The sequence below is a fragment of the Brachyistius frenatus genome, unplaced genomic scaffold (genome assembly GCF_029030835.1).
Source record: "Brachyistius frenatus isolate BFR_SWC_R1_liver_20210118 unplaced genomic scaffold, ASM2903083v1 Contig_58, whole genome shotgun sequence".
Classification (NCBI taxonomy): Eukaryota; Metazoa; Chordata; class Actinopteri; family Embiotocidae; genus Brachyistius; species Brachyistius frenatus.
In genome coordinates, this window is record NW_027210657.1 from 2,316,378 (window position 1) to 2,337,479 (window position 21,102).

The 21,102-nt window shown below is 38.5% G+C and overlaps 2 protein-coding genes across 2 annotated transcripts in view; both read left to right on the plus strand.

Moving 5' to 3' along the window:
* Window positions 1-766: 766 nt before the first annotated feature.
* gatm (glycine amidinotransferase (L-arginine:glycine amidinotransferase)) lies at window positions 767-4,624 on the plus strand. Its single transcript, XM_069705743.1, has 9 exons — window positions 767-919; window positions 1,808-2,026; window positions 2,155-2,350; window positions 2,470-2,660; window positions 3,054-3,191; window positions 3,630-3,794; window positions 3,920-3,983; window positions 4,080-4,196; window positions 4,400-4,624. Exons 1-9 carry the CDS (start codon window positions 851-853, stop codon window positions 4,510-4,512), a joined length of 1,272 nt encoding a protein of 423 aa, XP_069561844.1. The 5' UTR covers window positions 767-850; the 3' UTR covers window positions 4,513-4,624.
* A 10,301-nt stretch (window positions 4,625-14,925) lies between these two features.
* pde8a (phosphodiesterase 8A) overlaps window positions 14,926-21,102 on the plus strand; it is a 46,354-nt gene continuing 40,177 nt past the window's right edge. The window contains exon 1 of the mRNA XM_069705744.1: window positions 14,926-16,421. Within this exon, the coding sequence (XP_069561845.1) occupies window positions 16,269-16,421 (153 nt within the window). The 5' untranslated portion in view covers window positions 14,926-16,268. The remainder of the gene's footprint in view (window positions 16,422-21,102) is intronic.

A 21,102-nucleotide genomic window follows, 5' to 3' on the forward strand; every position in this document is an offset into this window, starting at 1 on the left:
TCTTTTTGATTATGTTATCTCCTTTTTCACCCTTTTCTGTGCTCTTGTTTGGCAATGGTCCCTAACAAAGCGAGTCATTTTATAAGTTAATGTTAATAGCCTACATACTGGAGTCAAACTTGTCGAGTAAGCAAGCAGGACCAGCTGGATTCTGACACGCAGTCACAGACAGTATACAGTAATTGTCTTGAGCTTCCCGTTATGTAGCAGCTTCAATTTGCTTCTTTATTAAAATTAAATTTATCAGTGGTCTTTTTTTGTGACTGACACAATAGATTTGTCAGAGATTTGAAAAAAAAAAAAAAAAAAAAAAAAAACGTTTAGACAATCTTTATTTTTTAATAGCTGAATAACTCAAATAAATCACTAAAAGGCTCAATTTTGTGTGTTTTGGCCTTTTTGTGCAAAAGCAAAGATTTTCTCCAGAAACCTGTGTTTAAAACTTTTATTTAGAAATGCTAAGACATTCCGCAATAGTTTTTCACTGTTATACAGTTTGTTTTGTTTTATTCATTTATTGAGAAAAAAAACACAGTTCCCGAGTGGCTGCTTTAATATTCTTTGCAATGGAAATAATTGTCGATGCATTTTCTAACCGTCCTTGGGAACTTTCAAAGCTACTATTCCGGTTGATAAGAATTTGCTGGCATAAGGGATTGTGTTTCAGAAATGCTTTTTCTCAAGTCACGTTGCCCCCCAACACGAAGGCGACCAATGGTTTTAAGAGGCACGTATTCACACTCCTATAAAGTTGGCTGTGCGCTGAGGCGTCCTCATTCATGAGCAAATCGAGAGGTGGATCCTGCGCTGCCGTTTTATTTCACTGACACACTGACTATTACATTGGACAATGCTGCGAGTAAGATGTCTGAGAGGAGGTAGCAGGGGGGCCGAGGCTGCCCATCTGATCGGAGCCATGGTTGGTATTACGGTGGTTTCATATGTCTTATGTTTTTATTTTTCATAAACGGAGGGGGGGGAAAAAAATACTTTTTTGTTTAAAAGCACATGTAAGTCAGAGTGAATAAAGAAAATCTGACCTTCACTAGGCTTTGCTGAGCTGCTTCACTTTAGATCAGCCATATGGATTTATTGATTAATTGTTGGGCTGATTCAGCATTTGAGTTTCTGAAAATGTAAAAATAAAAAAAAAAAAGCAATTTTAGTTTGTTTTTAAGTTAAACGTGAATTCGGTACACTGAACACGTCAAAGAAACCAAAGGATTGATTTGATTTAAAAAAAAAAAAAAAAAAAAAAAAAAAAATGTGGTCCCTGAGTGACAGCGAACAGCTGTTTGGCACAGATGCGCTCTCAAACTCAGTGACACTGGAGCTGGTCTTCAGCCAGCAGAGGCCACACGCTGACCTATCTGTGGCGATAACGGGCTTAACATGTGTACTTTAGCATCAAACTAATCTACCTTATTGAAAGCATTTCTCACTGAAGGACACCGTTTGTCTTACGAGTTTACACCATTTTACTGTATCTGATTTAACCTTTTTGTTTATGAGAAACCTTCACAGCTGATTTATTTGGCTATAATTTCAGTTCATTTTTTTGCACTACAATAAAAAAGAGGTGAACAAACAAACAGCAATGTTAATTACATAAAGCTTGTTTGTTTATGGCTGATACACAGCCTGTATTAATATGTATGGACTGTATTTTTGAGGTCTATTACAGCTACAATTTGTCACATTTTATACAAAAGCATTTCTCCATGTTTGTAATTACAGCAGCACAAAACTGAAAGCCGTTTCCGCGCCCCAAATTGTTTTTAAAAGTGCGTTTTTTTCCAATCCTCAGCTTGGCCGGTCAGTCACTGGATGGGTACAGAGGGTCTTCCAGAGCACTTCTAGTGCAGCAGCTGCACAGCCACAGCATGCAGTTGATGAGGAACATGTTACTGAGCCTGCTCAGCAAGAATGTCCTGTGTGCAGCTACAATGAATGGGACCCTCTGGAGGAGGTGATTGTGGGTCGTGCTGAAAATGCCCATGTGCCTCCCTTCACTGTGGAAGTGAAAGTAAGTCATTCTGTCAAGATGATTTGTTTGAAGCATGCAGACTGGAAATGTTGTAAAGAATATTACAGATTTTAACAGTGAGGCAACCAAATTAACTGCCAGCTGACATGTTGTAAACTACTCCACAGGCTAACACATATGAGAAGTATTGGCCCTTCTACCAGAAGCATGGGGGCCAGGCTTTTCCTGCGGACCACTTGAAAAAAGCTGTTGTTGAGGTTGAAGAAATGTGTAATATTCTGCGTCATGAAGGCGTCAATGTGAGGAGGCCAGAGCCCATCGACTGGTCCCTAGAATACAAAACTCCAGACTTCTCATCAGCAGGTAAAGATAATGTAGAAATAAAGCTGAAATAATCAAAGTATGTCTTTCACTGCTGGTCTTGCATTTATCTGTATATGATAACAGTGCTAATACAGCTCACTGTATTGAATCTGTTGCAGGAATGTATGCTGCCATGCCCAGAGACATCCTCATGGTTGTGGGAAATGAGATTATTGAGGCTCCGATGGCCTGGAGGGCTCGTTTCTTTGAGTACCGAGCCTACAGACCTTTGATCAAGGAGTACTTCAGAAAAGGTGCCAAATGGACCACTGCTCCTAAACCCACAATGGCTGATGAGCTGTACGATCAGGTGAGGGCTTATCTTATCTTATCTTATCTTATCTTATCTTATCTTATCTTATCTTATCTTATCTTATCTTATCTTATCTTATCTTATCTTATCTTATCTTATCTTATCTTATCTTATCTTATCTTATCTTATCTTATCTTATCTTATCTTATCTTATCTTATGACATATCATTACCTGCTGGTAAAAGCTCAAGGCATCACATGTTTAATGCTTCATGTGTGTGTCCAGCTGTGTCACACTAATGCTTTTGAAGGGTTTGGGTTATTTGTATAATTCATATCACCAATGAGCTCATTGCCCCATGTTTTTTTGATTGCACTGCACGTGGCAAGAGATTAGACCTTACTGCTTAGTTGCTGGGGGGTAAATCATCATTTTGACGTGTCATTCAGGACTACCCCATTCGCACGGTGGAGGACAGACACAAGCTGGCTGCCCAGGGGAAGTTTGTGACTACAGAACATGAGCCCTGCTTTGATGCTGCAGATTTTATTCGAGCTGGGAGGGACCTTTTCGTCCAGAGGAGTCAGGTATGAGGGCTGTTCAAATTATAAAACCTGTGGCATCTATCAGTCACAAGCAAAACAACATGCAGAATGACAGTTTACCTAAAGCTGAATATGACAAATAGATGTCTCTGTGTGTTCCCTTACAGAAAAAGAAAGTTTTCCACATGGGAATCACATGTTGTGACACATTTTCACTACATGTTGCAACATATGTTAACATGAAGAAACTATGTAGGAAAGTTTTCACATGGGAATCGACATGAGCTTCATACATCACACCATGAAAATGTTCCAAAACCACGTTTCCCATGATTTTTCTATAAGGGTGTGAACACAAATCAACCTTTTATTTACTACGGATTAAAAGAAATGCTACACTGTAGAGCTTTAACAATTTACATGTGAACATACAGCTTACATTAATCCCTCAAACCTCTTGGTGTATGATGTTTTTCGCAGGTTACAAATTACATGGGCATTGAGTGGATGCGTCGTCATCTGGCCCCAGACTACAAGATTCACATCATCTCATTCAAGGACCCTAACCCCATGCACATCGATGCCACTTTCAACATCATCGGGCCAGGACTGGTGCTGTCAAACCCTGATCGCCCATGTCGCCAGGTACTGTAAAAGGCTACTTCTTATATCTCAGTCCATGCTGTACTGCCATGTTGTGGATCTTTTAATTTAATAAACACCACAACACGATGCCAAACATTCACCACAGCCCTTTATCTTTACTTCAGGTTGACATGTTCAAGAAGGCCGGCTGGACTGTTGTGAAACCTCCAACACCTTTGATTCCTGACGGTGGGTTTTTAAACTTGTATTTTTTATATAATAAAAAAAAACATTGTGCCTTTTTACTAAAGTAAAGATACTCTCTCTCTGGGTCTTTCTGTGCAGACCACCCACTGTGGATGTCCTCCAAATGGCTGTCCATGAACGTCCTCATGTTGGATGAGAAGCGTGTCATGGTCGACGCCAATGAATCCACAATTCAGAAAATGTTTGAGAACCTCGGTGAGTCCATGTATTCCTTCCTGTTACATCATTTAGGATTAAAATACCTAACATTAAGCATTAAGATATTTTGATTATCCTATTCATTTAGGCTATGAGGAATATATGTATGCTCTGGATTGCAGTCACAGTTTTGAGGCAGTGAAACCCCTGTGCTGTTTTATGATGTATAAATATGCTTTTCTTTTTTTTTTTAAATGCAGGTATCAAGACCATAAAGGTGAACATTCGCCATGCCAACTCCCTGGGTGGTGGCTTCCACTGCTGGACAACTGATGTCCGCCGCAGTGGTACCCTGCAGTCCTACTTCCACTAACCTTGCCAGAAATAGACGGTTTTTATTGAGCTTTGAAAATTTTAAAGCCTCAGTCCGGAAATCCGATTGATGCATCTTTATAGCCAGTCAATCAAAGCTGCACGCACCACTTGACAAGGTACAATTTGGTATGTGAATGTCATCGAACTCGGGCACAGGAGGAGAGAAGCTACCTCCTCATCAAAACTCAGAAACCACCATTCTGTCTTTTTCCAAAATATTTTTTATTTAAAGAAAGGTGTAAAACTTTTATGTAGGTCACTAAAAATTGAAACATCTTATCACTAGTTTATTATTGTGTAAAGATTTCAATTGATTGAGCAGAAGAAGTTCTGTTTATATTATTTTCATACTCTTTATTGGATTTCCCAACAAAGTGTTTTTATATATTTACTTAAAAAGTATGCGGTTCATATCAGATTTTGTATACCTTTCGCCTCTGCTGTTTTCTCCTATTGCAAATCTGGGCCAGTTATATGCTACTAGTAATTCTCACTCAACTGCTTGGCTGCTTTTGTGTGCAAAGGAAAAGAAAAAAAAAGACTTAAGAATGAAAGATGTGTTTGAAAGTTGTATGTTTTATAATTCATTTGTTGCATATAGGCTGGGATGTAACATGTTAAACTGCCTTGATATTTATTTTGAAACAATGAATTCAAGGGAAGTTGTGGCTCAACAGAGGAATGCAAGTGATGTTTTGTATTATGCAATGTTATTAAATTTAATTAAAAGGAGTTGTGTGTCATTGTATTATACTATATATTACAATCAATATAAATGTGACTGCTTATTGGCCATTATTGGAAAAAATATTGCAGCATTTCAAATCCCAACATTTAATCCATATCATAGTAAAAACAAAAAGTACTGATATATTTTATTTTACTTCGGTGAAAGCAGTTCCTTGCACAAGAGAGGGAGATGTGTCCGACCACCTGTTAGATCGATGATTATTGAGATAAGGAAAGATTTATGACTCCATAAGCCACGCCCCGTTTTATGACTTGCTCCAACAGGTCTGTATTCTTTGATTAATTACCGTGGAAAAGGACTTGTTTTGGTATAATCCTTTGCTCTAGGGTATTTTACGACCTGAAAAACCTGTAACTGTTTACTTACTGTGGGAAATAAGGAATGATTTTTTTTTAATGATCTATAGATGTTAATGAAGTAAGCAGTGTAATAAAAAGTAGTTAATTACTGAGGGAAAGGAAGAAAGACCATTTGTTCTTATCTGACCATAGGCCCCACTTACCCTTCCGCTGGTGACGTGGCCCAGAGGTAAAGTTTTTAAACGAACCAATGAGACTGGAGTGGAGTAGGTCGGCTTTGTAGGGAGCGAATGGAGTCATACGGTCAAAATGAAGTCGCCGCCCGAAGCACCGCAATGACAACAGGTAACTAAAAACTTAAACCATCCAAGTCTCTGATTATCTAATCCACTGGCCAGAATCAAACAATGTCCATGCAAGCACTGTTTAGCAAACATTTAGGGCATTGTGTCAGACAGTCAGCCTTCAACCACAGAGGACACAGATCTTTGTAAGTCACCAAGTTAATGACAGCCGTCAATGCACAAGTGGAACATATTGAGCTAGCAACTACAGTGCTATTCATTTTTCCAGCCTTTTTCCAGTTCAGCTTCACTGGACTCCCCACTTTTCTTGTCTTACCTTGAAAGCCTTACCACAGAGATTTACACCTGAAACAGCAAACATTTCAACAGTTATTAGGTTTAAAATTTTCACTTCTGCACAGTTGTACTTGTACTTTAAATGGACAGTAATGAATATACAGTATGTCGCTTTGTATTATGACAACATTTTGTAAGTAATCCACATTAAGTCACCACAAGCATGAGAGAGACATTAAGACATCACTTTCCTTCATTGCACACGTTAGCTGAACATGTCACGATGCAGAGTACACTTCTGCATGCTTCCTGGATTGCAACCTGTTCAGTCATCAGCTCCTGTCTGCCTCGTCCCATATGCATCTTTTGGTTAAGTTTGATTATAAAAATACATTTCTTTTTGTTAAATCCCTGGTGTGCTTTGTCTTTGCTGTGGCCAAGAACCAGGCCATAACACAAAATATGCAAAAATAATATAAAATGCTCATCAAAACATTTCAACATTTTAGTTTTTGTGATAAACAGCAACAGAATTCTTTATAATGCTTGTAGGTAAGATTGGAGGGATATAATTTAGAGTAAGGGATTTAATTTCCAAAACTTCTTTGTCATTTAGATTATCAGTAGTTGTAATGCTAATCATTTCTTTCCAGTGTCCTTTTTACCATTAGTCACAGATTGGTGTTGAAGTGACCTTTCATCACACTTTACTGAACGCTTCCCCAAACCAGCTACTGTGGACACGATCTTAACTCTCCTGTTTCCCAGGGAGTGATTTATCTTACCTCTGTCTCACAAGCCCTTGAGTGAAGGGCTGAATCACAATCTTCGATTAGATTGTTTGGCGGTCTTGCTATCGTTTTATTTGAGTAAAATCAACAAAGTGTAAAAATCTATTCGAAAATGTAAAAATGACAAAAAAAAACGTTCCTTCTAATCTAATGAAATACAAAAGAGCGAAAAACAAATCTTTGATGAGATGTTTTGCAATGTTATTTTTTGGAGACCTGGTAGCAGTAATTGGATGCACATGGGTGTGTGTGTGTTATTGTCGATGTGACCAGGTGATAATCCACAGGATCCAGAATAAACTGGACAGACAACTGCAAATAGAAATGGTGACAATACCATAAATATAAAACATATTAATAGTAACTGCTGTAGTTACTGTATGTATTACTTTTAAATTGAAGGCAGATTCTGGGAATATATGTGATTCTGTCAAATGAATGGGTTTGTGTACAGTGTCACTATTTACAGGTAATTAGAACTATTTTCTATTTCAATACTGTATAAGCGTTATAAATTATAAAGTTTTTACTCACTCTTAGCCAGTCAGATGAATGAACGATGATAATGAACAAGGTGTTACTGTGCTCAAATATAACTTTCTCAAATTTGATCACCACCGATAAATTAATTACATCTAAAGGCAAATTAACAGTTTTAAAATTCACAATATATAAATATTTTCATGCCAGTGGTGCTGTTATATCATTGACAATGTTGTATCACTAGTATCTCTTAAATTCCCATTAAGGGACGTAGGGGCGTATTCACCTCTGCAGGCTCCTCTGGCCAAATTGATTTTCTCCTTGGACAATAAAGTTTAATCTATGCTGCTACAAGATCAATGTAGTGATCTGTTTTCTGATATCAACTGAATGAGAAATCACAAAATGACACGAATACCAGAAAAACTGCGTTGAAATAAAAAAAGTCGTGACCGCTGATGATGAACACTCTGCTGCCATCTAGTGGTAGAACATACACACCGCTGTTCAGAAGACCAGACTTGCCTGTCACATTCAAACTAAATACTTGTACTTTAAATGCTTCAAACTTCATGGTTAGTTGTTATCAGGTGAGAGCATTATCTTTAAACTCAGGCTACATACTGTAGAGTTGTATGAAATCTGACCAAAGCCCGACACTTAAGATCTTTAAAAGACCTTTGAGTAAGCAGCTTTGATTGGTGACAAACAACTTCATGAGTCACCTAATTGTTCTTGTCTGAATTGACAATTTCCTGAATATAATTAACTTTTTCAGAAGCCGCAGTAACACCTGATGACTTCATTAGAAACCGTTCCCTGCTCATAAAAACATCTTGAGTAGGTACGGCTCTTTGATATTTGTCATCTGACAACCATGCAGCCTACTTAACTACTCCACCTTTGTCACAATGTGTCTTAGATCAATCACCTACAGGGTGACCGCTATCAGGCTACAGCAGCCTATGACTGCTACTGAATCACATTCAGGATCGCTTTCCATCAAAGGTGACCGTGTATCAGGATAGGTTTGCCCAAAGCTGCTCAGTTGTTTGTGTTGTTTTTCTTCTTCTGTGTAGTCTTGTGCAGATGGATGGCTTGTTTGTACAGCTGTCTAATTGTGCAACTGTGCAGCTGCTTCAGTGACTGTCTTCAAACAGTAGAATTGATCTGGTAATGATCAGGCTTCAATGTCTGCAGGGAAACAGCAGTCATCTCCTCGAATCCTCCTGACTATGAGTGACTTTGTACAAAAATATTTCCAGAACAGCCAAGGAGAGCAGAAATATGTCTTTTTTTGCCCATATTGGACCAAAAAAAATCCATATAAGACATCTATGAAGAAGTAAATGTTCCCACACAGAGAAATTGAGGAGTTACTGAGTAAAGTACAAGAACAGATAACTGTTGGAATACTTTACATCCACTACTGTATAAAATGAAGTATCAATGAAACAATAAAAAAATTTAAAAGTATTACATGGTATTACTACTCCAACATTAACAACAACTGTGAAGTTTATTGAGACAGGAATAGCCACACATAAACTTGGGAGGCAAAGAGGTTCGTGTAAAATGTTAAAATACAAAAATTGCATTTGGGTGATGAGTAAAGGGTGTCTGCAGACCAGCAGGTTTGGAAAGTACAGTTATGGCACTTGTAGCAGAGAAAACAATGTGTACAAGGTCTTATAATGCAAGACAGTAGTGCACAGGTGAAACTCAGTAATGTGACTAATTTATAGTCCCGTTTGTTTGGCCTGCCTAACACCGTGGTCCTACACAAACAGTATTTGTTAAAGTTTTACCTGCCTTACCATGGCATACAGGTGAGCACTTTCCTTTTTAACTGAGTGGTTATAGGCGGATATGTTGGGGGAGAGAGCAAACACACGAGGTAAAACTTCACCCACTTCCAAGGTGCATGAAGAAGAGAGAAAGTCTGATGAGGTCTAAACTCCAGCAACACTTGTGTGTAGAGCAAATTTATTGTTGAGACCAAAGTATTTCATCACTATCATGACATAAAACATTGGCAGAAGAAGACAAGAGGAAAGAGAAAACACACTGGGTTTACATACAAATCCACTGAAGCAGTTAGTAAATTTGTCCTGTGGCAGCAAGCACACACAAGTTGTAAACTCTCCTTTGATGTACTGATCATGGTTTAAACTTGCAGAGTAAATTTAAACCTACTTAAATATGTGAGCATAATCAGCCTGAAAGAGGGCTGGGCAATCTCCTGTTTCACCCTCTCTCTTGACTGTAACTTCTGTATTTACTTTTCCACATGGCAGTTAATGTCATAATGTAATAAAATATTGCTGTAGGTAGTACCTTTCAAAATAAAGTGACTGCAGTCTGCCGATGAATGTGTTACATAACAGATATGAAGAAGAACATACTAATGTGGCAACTTACGTCCAATTACATGTTTGTTTGACAAATCAGAAAAATCATGATTTGCATTTAAAGAAAACAGAAAAAAAAATACTCTATGATTGTCCTTGGTTTTACAGTCTAAATATAGGCTCAAGGTAACATATAAAAGGAGTTAAAGCTTTTTAAAGAACTATCACCAGTGTATAATGCCCAACTCATTTCAATTACATCAGCATGTTATTTAACCTTTTAAAAACACACCTATTTTTTTAGGCTTCTGCTCAAAAATTGCAAAAAGAGTATCTCTGCAACCACAATAAAAAATAATAATACAAATTTGTTTTTAATAATAAAGGGAACACTTGTGAGATTTGTTCAGATGTATAAATATCAGTATATATGTCCTTATTTTAATAATAGTTTAGTCCCTGGGCCCCAATCTAGGGCTGAAAGGGTTAATGAGGTACATTTTTGTAATTATAGTTGTTTTATTTGTGTTATAATGTGTCTGTTTGGCTTCCAAATGTCCAAATAAGACATTCGTTGAGTGTGTAACCCATGTTGTGGAGATACATATTTGTCAAACTATAGGGACTACATTTTTGCTGGAAAAAAAATCTAGTCCCCATAATGTAAATCATTCAGTTTTTTAGATGAAGACTTGGTTTAAGGATGACAGGAAGTCATATCTTGTTTTTGTGTTTGAATTTGGATTAATGATCAATAATTAATTAATTTAAGCTATTAAATTAAATTAAATTTAAGCTATTAATGTTTTACGACTGTAAAAACACGGCATTCACTCAGCAAAGTGTCACTGACCTACAGCACAAAACATTCTGACAACTTTTTGTCAATAAAGAATCACGCACAGGCCTTAATTTGATGCTTTGAATTAGTTGTCCCTGAATTAGAGTTATTGTATAGGATTGTGGCCGGGAACCACATCTTGAAGATCCTGCAAGTACAACGTGTGCAGACAAGACATGATACAGCAGCATGGGCACAGTTCAGTATGAAAAACAGATGAAGTTTTCTGTGTTGTGTCTGGAGACGCAGCAAACGAATGTTTAAAAATCTCAAACTGTTCAATAGACACTAATAAAGTATCTCAAATTTTTTTTTCCGCATTGTTGTCTGATATAATCTCCAGGCTGGTCTGTAGAAACTTAAAGTTCAAATTTGACAAAATGGAAATACTTTTGCAAACTGTGTGCCAATTATCATATTCTTACAGAATGAGCACCAAAACAATCATTTTATGTGAAATATTTGCATGAAATTGGATTCAATTTAAAAGTGTTACTGACTTCAGAATTTTTTTTTAGCCACTTTGACTTTCTTTTGGAGCATTATTTTGCAGTAGGTGACAGCAGAGAGCAACAGAAGAAATTATACATCTCCAGACAACCAGAACATCCCTAAAAATTTCGAATTTTTTTGCTCTTGATAAAAGGCAGGCCCAGAGAAAATATCTTATTTCTGATTTATTTTTCTGATTTCACATCCTAAGAAATATTTTGTCAAAAAAAACCAGAGCTCATTTACTATGTACAACTGATCCCTTTGGCGTCCCCTTGTGGAAGTATCAGATAAAACACTGAAACGCACACTGCTCCAACAGATTTCATTTTATGGGAAGTGATGAAGAGCACCACAATAAAACAAAATAATATTAGAATTAGATACAATAAACCTTTATGCCCAAACTGGATGGATTTCTACTGTTGTAGATTCTGTGATCTCGTGTTTTACCTGCTTATGCATTGAGCCTGTCTGTGACCTTTTACAAGGTCAAATTTGAAGCATGCACTGATGAATCTTTGGCCATAATAATCTCATTACTTCAGTAATGACTGTACATTAGTTTTCTTTGTATTTTCCAATACAACGGATCTAAAGTCGGCCCACCAGTGGCATGAGCAGCCTTGTTCGGATAAAGCTAAAAAGCTAACATTGATGACAGGAGTAACATAATAAAAGTGGCGCTATATCAGTAATTGTTGGAGGATATATATATTTTTTGGACACAATTGATATGTAGGATTATTACGTTGGAGGTCTCAATATCCCATCACACATCAAAATAAGGTTGAAATTATTTGGGGTGTTCTTTTGCTAATAAAATGCTGCAATGAAATGTTGATGTGTACATCAAACTATTACATCCATGTGTTTCTGTCAACAAAAGGGGTGATATCATCTTTTACTTTCTGAGCTGAAGTATTTGATTGTTGGGGGAGTGGTGAGGAATACTTTCTCTTACTAAATCAGCCAACTAATTTTGATTAAAGATATGGGAATACAGGAATCACAGTGTATGGGTTGATTATTTCAAAATGTATTAGTTAGGAGGAAATGAAAAAAAGTCCTTTGTTGTGTTACTGCAGGCGGATATATTAATACATATACTGAGAAGTTACATATAACAATTCAATGCTGTGATTTTTATTTGGATAGGTATATCGGCTACAGAGCACAGACAGTCAAACTGCACATCGTCGCTTTAAAACCAACAGTTATTCAATGCAAATGGAATTTTATTAGTGAAAACATACAGTTTGACAATACATTTAAACAAAAACAAATTAACAAATGAAACTTTACTCAGTGGCCCGCCTAAAAAGATGTAGCAGCACAAAGTACAATCATGACAGCTGATAGCCAAACACACAGACAGAACAGAAGTGCAGAAGACAACAGTATAAACATGTCATGTCCTCGTGAATAATGCCGAAAATATTTCTTATACAGGTTATGACGAACTTGACCTGTCACTGGATTCATGTTTGTGCTGTTATCTGTCAAATCGCTAACATCGATGTATTTAATGCTGCGTTAAATGTCAGTGGTTTTTTTAAATTTTTTATGAAGGCAATAAACCATTTGAGGAAGTGATTTATAGATTTATATAAAGTTGTTGTTTAAAAGTTGGGTTTTGTTTTCAGTTCCTGCCTAAAAGAAATGAAACTCTCATATGAGATATTGCTTAAAGCTCCAAAAAGCGATTACTAGCGATACTAAGACTGATTCAGTAATGTGAAAGTTTGCTAGTGTTACACGTTAGTCTGGCGTTATCATACAGTTCTGCAGCTCTGTGCAGCTCTCCGTCTGCTGGAGCTCATTGTTCTCTTCATCTGACACGTGTTAAAGGGGAACTCCACCAATTTTACACGTTAAGGTCAGTTTACTTGTGATGGGGAAAGCAACTCTGCATCTTAGGCTCTTTGGTTATGTCTAAGAAAACACACGTAATTCTGTTATCAGGTCTATCTATCTTAGCTTGGCCCTGAAGACTTGAGCTCTATAACAGAAAGTATGTATTGTACAAAGTAGAGGAGTTATAAAGATGGGTGTTTACCACAGAGGAGGGGATCTAGCGGGAAGATGCTGTTGGCTGGATTAAAGGAAAAGTAGAATAATTCGGCCTCTGTCTCAGATTTTGATCATTTCTTTCCGTTTCTGTGTATCACAAGTCAACCAGCTTGATGGAAATGCAATTTCTTTTCAGCCCACATGCAGCAGCATCTTGATCTGCATCATTGCCAGTGTTGTACTTCACTGCACGATACATGTCAGTGCAGTGAAGTACAACACCGTCCGACTTCTTGGTCTTGACATGGTGACAAAAGCTCCACATAAAAACATTTCCTTCTGCGATCGGCACACCCCAATGAGAGTAACTTCTCATGCCCTCTTTCCATATGGCAACTAAAGCATTAAATTATGTGCATTCATACATACAATCAATTCATACATACAATGACTGCCGCTCATCAATAACAGTAAGATGAGAACACGGGCTGCAGTCAAAGCTCACGACACAAGACAAGGTAGACCATATGCCCGAAGACTACAGCATGTGCTGGATTATATCATACCTGCTTTCAGTAATATCTTTTCTCCTGAGGAAAAGTGCTCGATGCGATGTCATGTAACTGAATACAGAGGAGATGATAAACAACTGCTTCATACAGACTCGAGTCATCACCTCTCTCACAATCTCGATTAAAACCTAAGTCAGAGTTTAATGGCTGTCCCGTTGTTATCATGTCCACCTCAGAGTTGTTACATATGGTACAACTCCATTTGACTCCTCTAGACTTTTTCTGTTTTGCATGTGGCGGGATTGGTAGATGGTACTCGTGTTTTTTTAAGTATTTATTTTCAGGGATATCAAACTGTAAATAAATACCTAAACATTACAATGTATTATTAATCGGTGTACCAACCCTCCCATATAATTTGAGTCGCTGAAGAAATGAAGGACTGACACATACTCAGCCTGCTAACAAGCTGTTGAACTGTGAACATGAACAATGTCAGAAATGTTGACGTTATGAAACGTATCTATAAGGAGAACTAAACAGATATGACAAACACATGGTCGCATGTTGTGAGAAATTGTTGCTTTTCTTAATATTAATTGGTAGTAAACTAAACATTTTGGATAGCTGCTTGGATGAAAGAAGCTTTCTAAAGGTAACACTTTGGACTCTGGGAATTCGGGAGGAATTTTCTCACTATTTATAATCACAAAATTATTGATAAATCAATTGCTAAAGTAACTTTCACATTAATAAATGATGACAATAATGCTATCCTGTTAAAAATTAGCCTTACTCCAATAACTCAGGAAACTAACACAATAATAATTTCAAAATAAAATCAGCTGAATAGATGCAGTTGAATCATTTCTGATTGTGAAGCCCCTTCGATTATTTTTCTGTATATTTTACAAACTTTTTATATGTTTGTAAACATTTTATATGTAACATGATTTTATAATAATAATATAAAATTATTTTTGTACATCTTTTACTGGATGTTCAAAAACTACTACTGTAAATTATGCTTGCTTTTCAGTATAAAACCGTGAAAAACTCTCCATAATCACATTCCGCCCAGTTTGCACTGTGCTTTCTACACACACAACAAAAGTTCAGAGAGTGTCCTACCTGCAGCCAGCTCAGTGTTAGTCTGAGAGAGCTCTCTTCCTGCTTTCAAAGTTCCCACGGAAAGCAGAGGACCACCCAGCGGCGCCGAGCAGCGCTCCGATTAGCTGCGCGCAGCTCATTTGCATTAACGTCAGTAAAGGCTGTAGGTCAATCCTTGCGGGTGCTTTTATTGGATGTGCCGCTGTCAAGCAGTGCTGAAGAATTGGAAGGGCAAACGCCAGAAAAAGGCAGAGAAAAGACAAACATTAAATCAGCATTATGTAGCTCGATTCCGCCTTACCTCCGCGCTCGTCAACCTTAAATAATCCTGCCGTCCCCGATTCCAGATCCGAAACTTGTGGACACGGAGCGGTCTCTTTTTCTTCTTTTTTTTTTTTTAAAGATTTTTTTTTTTTTTTTTTCTCTCTCTGTGTGTGTGTCTCTCAAGCGATTGCATTCTCCAGAGGTGGTACCTCCACACATTGCAGTCTGACAGCCTCTACATCCTTCTCTTTTTCCGGCAGAATGACAGAAAATCGCCGAGCCTGGTAACGCTGTAAACCAACTGCACCCGGGTTTGGACCTCTTATATCAGGCGGATCATCTTCAGCCGGGCAGCGTATGCTTGAATGGAGACTGCAAGCCATCCACCAAGATTTGCCCGCTTCCTAAATTGGTGAATCTGGGCTGATAAATGGGAGTGTTGTGTCGGGCTACATGGCATTATGTTTCACGACGGGTGTCTGACATCGGAGCGACTGGCCAGAATAACAGTGTGCGGTGTGAATCTTTCAGCCTGTTGATGATGAACCGCTCAGGACTGGAGCAAAGTGTCGTGAGAACCGGTTTATGGCCCGTGTCTTGAACCGAAGTGGGCAACCAGATTGTTAAAAAAAAAAAGGAAAAAAAAAAAAGAGAGAGAGAGAGAGAGAAACGGCATCCTTTTTGATGGCTCCGACGTGGGGGAGGACGACTACACTTGAAATCCCGGCCACAAAAAATGGATAAAACTATTGCATGAAAGCTGGCGGGGGGACTGCATGGTGTGTTTTAGGCCTACTTGATAGCAGTGAAGTTAAGGAAAAATGAGAAAATGGTGATGTGGTACGAAGAAGGCGAGAAGAGGAGCCGGAGTGAGGGATACAAATCGTCCATGGGGATCTGAGCAGCTGAAGAATAACGGAATCCAAGTTTTCGAGGACAAGACAGCTGCTTAGATTGAAGACCTCCAATTAACTTCATGTGAAAAACAGAGGGAGGAAATCAGCTTCCTGGTCGGGGGGGTGGGGGTGGGGGTTAGAAAGATATATTATTCATGCCTTGTGTTAGAGAAATTGGAGAACCGGCTTTGCTGTGGCCTAGATGATACATATATATATATAAATATATATATATTATATATATCAAAAGATGAAACCCTAGGAGGAAGAGTGGACCTTAAAAAACACATTTGAGAGGGCGAATGACACTCTTGTAGGCTCAAAGTAAAGCACTTGCGCAAAAAGCAAAAAGGCTGAAGTGGGTTGAAGCATGGGCTGTGCTTCAAGTATTCATATCTCTGATAGGGTGGTCTACCACAGTGGAAAAGAGTCCGAGGATTCCCACTCACCCCAGCAGACTAATACCACTCAGCATCAAGGAAATCCTGCCTCTGGACTACCCCTAAAACCCCCTAGCTGCAAGGTGAGGGAATCTACATTCATTACATTTACAGACACCGCAAATGTGTGTGAGAGTGAGTGAGAAATGTGGGTTTACGTGTGTGTGTGTGTGTGTGTGTGTGTGTGTGTGTGTGTGTGTGTGTGTGTGTGTGTGTGTGTGTGTTTGTGTGCTTTACATGCAGAAGCCTCTTAAGTTGTTCTGCAAAAAGTCTCTGTAATGAGAACACTATACAACCACAGCTCCAAAACAAAGTTGTTCAGCAGAAATATCAAGATGTACAGTAAATCCTCTAAGAGGTCAAAACTATTATGGCATTAAAACAGGCACAGTCACTATACATTGCATTACTTCCATTTAAACTCCCTCCAAATTTCTATGCTGTGCGCTACAGTTTTTAGAGGAAATAGGCCATGATATACAGTCAGTGGAAGGTCGTGGGGTCACAGGCCCTTCGCACTGACCTGAGGTCCGGCTCTCTTTGTAGTTTCAGGATGGAGCAAGCATTTGTTGCAGTTTTCAGTCGCTTCGCATGACGTGTTCACTCTGACTGAACCAAAATCTGAGCAGAAAGCACCGACATCTGGTCAGCTGGCACAGCTTTGGCCTCTGCTTCACCTCTGCTGCTTTTGAAGAGCACGTCCTCTCTTCGGGGATCCTATTTAGGCCTAAACTTTGTTTCATGCTTAAACCTTAAAAGCATTTAACTGTAGGCATGTAAAGCTTGGACCAGGACATTTGAATGGAAAGTAGGAGTCGGGTGTTGAAAGGGATTTTGTGACATAATAGCAAAAAGTTTGTCATCAGTGTGTTACATCATTGCGATGAAAAAAAATCACAGTCCCATTTGTGTATTGGTCTGCAAATAATTGCACTTAATATAACAAAATGGGCTGTGCCTGCTAAATACTAGGTGTTTCTAATCAGGATGATGCTGTTGTTATTTGACCTTTTTTTTTTTTTTTTCATATTGTGTAAGACCTTTCACATGCACATAACAGTTACTATTATTCCGATTAAAAGGGAGTCGTGTGTTTGGAGGTGAGAAAGGTATTTTTTTGCTGGAAAAGAAAAAAGGAAAGCTCTTGATTTTTATGCGTGCTGGTGAAAGGCATCATCCCTTCGGTAGAAAACGCCGTAATCAAGGAAAACAGTGATTCTGTCTCCAGATGAAGAATAATGATGCTGAAGTCTCCAGGAGAGTCACGTTGATGATAAACTCAAAGGAAGCTGGCACGGTAATGTTTGGATGCACAACTGCGGGCGTCTGCAAACACAAATCGTCCGTTAGGGAAAAAAAAAAGAAAAAAAAAGTGTTATCTTGTGAATTCACTTGCGCACGAGTGTATCTGTGTGTTTATGAGAATGTGTGCGTTTGTGTGACACACCGCAGGCTATTTGAGGGCCTCTGTCAAGCTGAATTTTGTGGCCGAATGTCACCGCAGGATGCAGTGAGAAGTCAGTGTGACAGATGCCCCCACGTCAAGACGCCCACTGTGCCTTTGATTGAATTAGTCCCCTGATTGAGTTAGACTAATGGTGTACAAATCTTCTTCAGCTGGAAATTGTTAATCCCGGGTCTGTGAGGTGTCATTTTTAACATCCTCTGTGGTTTCCTCCGCTAGGATCCGGATTTAATTTTACCATAACGTATAGAAAAGTGTGTTAAAGCTCCTCTTATTGAAAATAATGTGCACATAATGTGTACATCAGCTTGCTGTGATGCATTCAAGGCTCAGTAATGCATGCCGCCGCTGCTCTTTTCATTTCTTCCCATAAAAGTGGTCAACAACATCCATTGATTGTCGTGGAATTGTGTGCCTGCACCATCTAGATTTAATAAGGCCTTTTGCAACACCCAATTTAAGGTTTAAGGTTAGGTAGTTACTTTATTAATCCCCGAGGGGAATTTTTTTTAAATTTCTTACGTATCATTTAGAATATATCCTGGAATAAAGACCTATTGAGGAATATCACTGTTTTAATTGTAGAGCTGCTGCACCAGATCGTACCAGGTGACAGTAGAAAGTAGACCTGAAATGATTAGTTGATTAACCGATTAGTTGGAAGACAGAAAATGAATCAGCAATTTTTTTTGCAATAAAATATTCTTCTAATTCTTACATATTAAATGTGAGGATTTGCTTGATATGATTGTAAAGTTAAGTATCTTTGGAGTTTTGGACTGTTAGTCCAACTAAACTAGTAGAAAATGACACTTTTTGCCATTGGAATTATGATTTTTCATCATTTGTAGACCAAACAATGAGGAAATATTAAATATTAAATTGGCAAATTAATAAATAATAGATAAAGTCATTAATTCTACTCTTAGCAAAAAGCATATTAGACTGGCATAATTCTAAATACTTTTTGTGTCTTATTGTTGTTTGTTTTGTCCTGGCATGAATCATTGTGATTCTGAAGGGAGCATATGCATTTATCTCCTAAAGGACAATAAAAATCATCCACATCTACACACAGCTGGTCATAGCTACGGCACAGAGCACAAGTCAAGAGTGTTACAAAACTCAATTAAGAAAATGTTAAAACTGTTGTATCTTTGCTTACAGACAGACACACACAGAAAGAGAGGGAGAGAAAGTGCGAGAGAGAGAGAGAGAGAAAGCCAGAGAGAGAGAGAGAGAGAGAGAGAGAGAGAGAGAGAGAGAGAGAGAGGACATGTGCAGGCATCTACAGTCAGTGTGAGAAACATTCAATTGAAGTTTGGTAGTGTGATGGGAGTCTTTGTCAAGGGTACGTTACCATCTGGGCTGTTCTGGCGATGATAAGGCTCAAGTACAAGGTCCTGTGATAGTGTGTGTGTGTGTGTGTGTGTGTGTGTGTGTGTGTGTGTGTGTGTGTGTGTGTGTGTGTGTGTGTGTGTGTGTGTGTGTGTGTGTGTGTGTGTGTGTGTGTGTGTGTGTGTATAGGGCCAAACAGACAGAGAAAGACCTCAGCCAAACACAACACCATTTATCTGGCCTTGACTTTTCCAGGCTGATTGCCCCCACTCAAGGAAATCAAGTGCCCCCCACCCCCCCTTTGAACAGCAAACGTAGAATCAGCTTTACTGTTACCTCTTTGTATAAATGGAAAAGAGCAATAAAAGGTGCTAAGCTTACAAGTATCTAGAGAGTAATGCCATCTTGCTTGCTGCCTGATTTCCAGCCTCTGCATGCATTAACATAAGTGGTGGAATCGCTCAGCCATACCTCAGACTTCCCCCCATTTAACCCTCCCATTCCCAGAAGTGACATGGTGGCACACAAGGTTGCTTTTTTTTTTCTGTCAGCTGGGAAACACTTCACTTAAAGTCTCCAAACCAAACACCTCATGTGATACGACTTACTTTGAAAGAGTGTGTAGTCAGATATGATACGCGCTGACCTGGGCAGCCTCTGCATTTGTCAGTTTTCTCTCTCACTGATTATGTGTGCGCTCTCTCTGGCCAGTAGTGTGTATGTGTGTGTGTGTGTGTGTGTGTGTGTGTGTGTGTGTGTGTGTGTGTGTGTGTGTGTGTGTGTGTGTGTGTGTGTGTGTGTGTGTGTGTGTGTGTGTGTGTGTGTGTGTGTGTGTGTTTAGTCTAAGTTGAGAGTCATTGGGTAATTTATTCCAGAGGAGGGCAAAGGCTTAGCATGGTGATGAATTAATCCACTGTGCTTTTTCTGCTGGCTGAGAAGACGGAGACTGATATTGGCTCTTTTTCTTTCTCTCTTTCTTTTGGCCATCAAACTTGATGTCCTCTTCCCCTTTTTCTTCCTCTTGTTCTATGTTCTCTTGTTCTATATAACTTTGAAAGCACAAAGTTAATATGTTTATCTCTTGATTTAATACACAATTGGAGCAGTCTCCCTCTGTGCACTCGTAGAAGTGCTATCGTTCAGTTGCCTTCAATAGCCTGTACTGCTGTCTTTGTCTTTACAGCTGCTGTATGGATCAAATGATGCACTGTGCTTATCTGCGTCTATCAAAGATGTCATGTGTATATGTGCAGTGGTCTTTTATAGCTCAGAGCATGGCACTAAAACCTGGCACACTGCCATAGGTAGCAGTTGGAATCCCACTAGAGCAAAGTTCAGGTGTTTTAAGGCATGCTTTAAACAAACAAACAACAACAAAAAATGAAATGTGTTAATTAGTTAGCTTTAGATGTGCAGCTTAGTGGTTTTATTTTCTAGCTTTGGACACAGCCGGACTAGCAGTTCCCTCCTGTTTCTCGTCTTTATGTTAAGATAAGCTAACTAGCCGCTGACTGTAGCTTCATATTTAACTAACATACATGAGACTGATATGTTAAGAAGTACAAAGAGGGTTGAATTATTGACTGAAACATTTTTCTTTTTTTTTGTCCTACTTTCAAATCCCTTACATGAAAAGAAACTTTGAAAACTATTTTCAGACAGCTGTTAAATATGACTTTATCTTTTCATTATGTTCTTATATTTTATTTAAAGGTCCCATAATGTAATGGATTTATATTTCCATTTCTTTTTTGATTATGAATCAGGCTGAGGTGCTACATAAATACTGTGAAAATGAGAAACACAAAGTCCACAAAAAAAAAAAAAGGCACACAGCCCCTATTCAGCATTTGTGCTGTTTTGTGATGTCACTGAAACACTCATGTCATATGTTTGCCGTCAGCACGGCTCACTGTTCAACCTTTTATCTGGAAGAAAATGTAAAACTGTCATTCTGTCAC